The sequence below is a fragment of the Phaethon lepturus genome, unplaced genomic scaffold (genome assembly GCF_000687285.1).
Source record: "Phaethon lepturus isolate BGI_N335 unplaced genomic scaffold, ASM68728v1 scaffold12240, whole genome shotgun sequence".
In the NCBI taxonomy this organism is placed as follows: domain Eukaryota; kingdom Metazoa; phylum Chordata; class Aves; order Phaethontiformes; family Phaethontidae; genus Phaethon; species Phaethon lepturus.
In genome coordinates this window covers 1-4714 of record NW_010512634.1, presented here as the reverse complement: position 1 = coordinate 4714, position 4714 = coordinate 1, and the positions used below count along the sequence as shown (strand labels likewise).

The following is a 4714-nucleotide window of genomic DNA, read 5'->3' as shown; positions in this document are numbered from 1 at the left end:
CAGAAAAGAAAGTCATATTTATTTAATGAAAAACTAGAAGTTAATAAAAATTAGCAAATACACAAAAAATATACACAAACAGCAGCAATACTATGTAGTGACTTACAAAGGGTGGGTGGGGGGAGGAGGGGAAGCAGCGGCCAGAGACCAGACCGCTCAACATGGCTTGTCAGTCAAAGGGGGGAGGAAAAAAACACAAACAAAACCACGAAACAGTATCCTTTTCAACAGTACAATCAATCTACAAACAAGTTCTTAGAATTATTTTACAACATTTCCTGTAGAACCAATTCTTAATACAAAAGATGCCCATTTTGGGTGTATATATATTTTCAGTGGTTTACTGTTGACTTATTTTAAATATATTAGTGTTACTACATGCAACTGCTTCCTGTAATTTAACAGCCTTTCCTTTTATTTACCTTCATATATGTCTACCCTCCATCTACCAAATAATTTGTCTGACAGTCAAAGATGGTTACCCTAGTTTCTGCTAAATTAAATGCAACGGTTTTAAACACTGGCCTGAAGAGGTTTGATTGCCATTTCAACACATGGATATAGTTACATTGATGCCTAAATTGCCATTTTCTGCAAAGAGCTGTGCGATGCTGGTGTCAAAGACTAGACAGTCACTATTCATAATGGCTGTGGCAATTCCCTCGTGAATAGATCGAGGAGTTGCTTCCCAAGTCAATCGCCGCCTATGACCATTTAACTCAAGTCGATAAGCAAAGTTTTCTGCTTGCTTGCGTGTTCCTATCAGCTGTACAATTGCAAAGAACTGCTGGTGACCATCATATTTTTCCTGTTTCTCCAACACTAACATGAAATGAAAGCCAAAACAAGACTGCATCATAACCCAGTCAACAGCACCAGGAAGATTAATGTCTGTAGCAAGGAACACTATATCTTCTCCCTGAAGTGTTGTAATTGACTTGTGTTGATGCATCAGATGTGGCATTACAGCATCCAGGGAACCTTGCCATTTACATGAAGCACCAGGACACGGACAGGAATAAGGCCTAAACTCACACAGCTCCTCATGGTCTGCTTTTTCTGTGTGTGGCAAAGTTATCTCACATCCGGAAGAGGCATATTTACATGGGAATAGTACAGAATTGGCAACTTTCTCCATAGCCAGGTTACGAATGGAGCCCAGGGGGCCTCGGCAAGTTGGACAGCACGTAAGTTTGGGGCGACAGTTGCTACAAACAAGATGGCCACTCTGACACTGAAGAATTGGTGGCAGCACATAGTCAAAACACACAGGACACTCAAAGAGACTAGCCAAGTCATTATTGGAAGCTGTAGTGCCAGTCAGCGCAGGCACCCGCTGTGATGGTGTGCACTTTGAAGTACCTGTAGGTAGTGCTGTAGCAGTCTGACGGCTCATCTCTGTAACGGAAGGGAGAAAAAAAGAGTAAGTGTCTGAACGCATTTTATTTTCCTCTGCATGCAGTAGTTCTTTGTTTACAAAGAAGCTTCAAAAGCCAATACATACAAATGAAAGCAAGAAAAACCCACATGTAATGCAAACTGTGGATACATGTAGAATATCAATTGTGCTGCATACAATACATGCAAATTTAACAAGTGGAGAAGTTCTGCTAGTTATTCTGAAGTAGAATTTGCCTAATGGAAGCTGCAAAAGAGATGAGTTAATACATGCTAAAAGTGTAACTGAAATACTCAAAGAAGTTTGTTGCTGGTTTGGGGGGGGTTTTAATATTGCATTTACAGAATACTCCACCCACATCACTTGCGTGTAACAACTAGGAGCGCTATGGAACAATTCTAAGGCCGAATTTTAAGTTGCTGGGTATTTAGCTAATTTAAGTTCTAATGAAAAAAATGAACTTCTGGGTATGGCCATCTCAGTAATCATGTTTACTGTATTATTATTTTTTCTAATCTAAAAACAGTAGCAAGGAAAAACATAACTAAGATCACTACAACTGCATTTTTCCCAGGACAGGATAGTGAATCTTCATTTTCATTACTCTGATACTAAGTCCTATCGCTTGTAAGGTGCATGTGTTGTACTTCAGTTTCCTGAACTAAACCATTTGTGAAGATACCATAAAATAAAACCAAAGCAATTATTTTAGCATATTTCACAAATGAGACAAAAAATTCAGAAGATTACACTTGAGAATTACATTTAACATATAAGCAAACACTTCCAGTAACCTGAAAAGGCACTGTTGATGAAGTTTTACATTCGGTGGAACATACACTGAAGTTCTATTCTTTCAAATGTCCCCAGACAAAAGTTAACAGCTGTCTGACCAAACGGATCGCACAAGTATTCAACAGATGTGGTAAAAGTACCGTATTTCTTAACATGTTTTGGATGCTACGCTTTGTCCTGCACTCCCTAACTCTCCTCCTTCTTGTGCAAAAAAAAAAAAAAGTTACTAGTACTACCAGAAAAAATAAACCTTACCTTCATAGGTTAAGGAAAGTTAAGCAACATGCTGTCCAAAAATCGGCTTCTGTTAACACACTAAAACTCTGAACCACCTTAAGCGCTTCTCTGCAAGTACACCAGCTCTGTATCTGTCACGTATGTATAAATCCCGCAAAATACACCTCATCGTTAATCTCCTTGCTATTTGACATGGGAATATTAGGCAATAGGCAAGCTTCCCATATTTAGCATCATTTCACCCACAAACTTACTCATACTTGCACCGTATACCTCAAAGCAGCACAGTGTGCATGCTTTTGCAAGACACGCACTGTTCGGGGCACGAAGTGAAGGAACCAAGAGATTCCAACATGCAAAGTAACTTATCCCTTGACATTCAAGAAGTATTCACAGACGGGCAATTTCAGGTTCTTTTACAGAAGCAGCTCTTCCCCGGTCCAGAGCTAGAAAAACACAGGTGTCTAAGGTCTGGTATTCAGTCACTGATTTTATGAGTCTCACATGCCCAATAACAGCACTATCTCACACCTCCAAAGTCTCTTCCTTCATCTTGGGCTTGTAAGGACTAGAAATATCCAGTTCCCATACTCAGAAAAAAACCAAACACAACCATACAGTGGTTTTCAATGCTGAGCCTTAACTGATACTGTAGAGATAGAACAGGGATGTTTGTATCTTTTGGCCTTGTTTTCCCCACTGTAAGGCATTCCAGCTTAGATGAAAAATTGAAGATATCTGTGACAAATTAAATACATGTTCTGGGGAAGTGATGGTACACCAGCTTGTTGCGAGGGGACTCAAATGAGAAGGCCTCTGTGACAACTAAGTACTGCTGCTATTTTTCCCCAACACACATAAGTGGGAGGCTCATGATGGCACACTGCAGTTCTACACTCTAGAAAAAATTATACACCGAGAATAATTGTACATGAGAGAACATTCTGATCACATTATTCATTTGGAAAGAGTTCAGAAACTGCATGCATATTCATATGTAGCATTCTAAATGTGTTTCTCGTTAAATACTGTAAACACACACATTTCAGAAAAGTTTGTGTGTGCTTCATCTTACCTGAACCTCCACGTCCTGATACAGGGATCCTCAGTAACCCACAGATAACACTGGTGAAAACCACTGCGTTAGACCAGTTCCCTAGGCAGTCTGACGAGCTAGGTGAGCTCTGGTTTCTTTAATTACACCTCTCCGAGCCCATTCAACAGTTAAATTAAGCAACCAGCAAACTTTGCAGAAGACCTTATGCACGGATGTACTTCCCACTTAGGCTGTCTAACCTACGGAAGTACTACAGAAAAGAACCGTACAGCGCTCTTTCATCACCATGTCTGTACGGGACCAGCCTTCACACTGACCTTCCACAACCGAGGACCACCCAAATGAGCAGGAATCTGTGAACCAGACCGAGATTAGCATGCAAGGAATAAACTGGATAAAGCTATAAAGCTGTAATTTACCAAGCCTAAGCCTGCGCAAAGCCTGTATTTTCACCCCTCTTGTAAACATAAAGATGACTACTACCTCATGACAGAAAAGTCAGAGTTCATTTTTTTATAGCTATCTTAAAAACTACAAGTTAATCACAAGTGTTAACAGTGTAATACATTTAACCCACCAAACTATCAAAACCAGACAATTACAAACCAAGTAATAACAACTACAGGACTAGAAATAAAGTTTAAAAATATTTTTAGATACAAAAACCTTACTTCGGGTAAAAAATCCTACATGCAATACTTGTTATTATGTTATCTTTGTTCCCACACACCGGGAATAAGTCTCTAAGCAACAGTGACAAACTAAGGCACGCTCAGTGTCACCTTTAAAAGCACTGGTTCCTACAACACAAATTATTCAAAAGATGGTACAAATTTGAAAAAGTTTAACCAACAGAAAGATTGAAAAGGGAAAAATGCATTTTAAGATTTCCTCGTTCTACATCAAAAGAGACCTCTGTCCTTGATAACATCAGAACGGACCGACCTGTTGACGAAACTACTCTCAACACCGTTCTGGGGAAGGGCGAGATGCACGCGCTACCGAGATCTCCTGAGGGACACGACTTCACAGCTGCTACGAAAGCAGCTCAATACCGCGCACGACGCAATTTAAATATCACTACCTTTCCCCTTGCGGGTTTTAGTTCCCGGCAAGCACGCACACAAGACTCCCTTCCACGGATGCAGAAAGCTGGAGGCAGATCTCCCCGTCATAGGGAGCGCGGCTGCTCATCGCGTTTCGCGCGGAAGAGCTGGGCGCGGGCC

The 4714-nt window shown here is 40.6% G+C and overlaps 1 protein-coding gene across 1 annotated transcript; it reads right to left on the bottom strand.

Moving 5' to 3' along the window:
• SIAH1 (siah E3 ubiquitin protein ligase 1) lies at positions 1-4663 on the bottom strand. Its single transcript, XM_010287612.1, has 2 exons — positions 4573-4663; positions 1-1398 (listed from the first exon to the last, which is right to left on the bottom strand). The coding sequence occupies exons 1-2, from the start codon at positions 4661-4663 to the stop codon at positions 548-550; spliced, it is 942 nt and encodes a 313-aa protein (XP_010285914.1). The 3' UTR covers positions 1-547.
• Between the last annotated feature and the right edge of the window lie 51 nt (positions 4664-4714).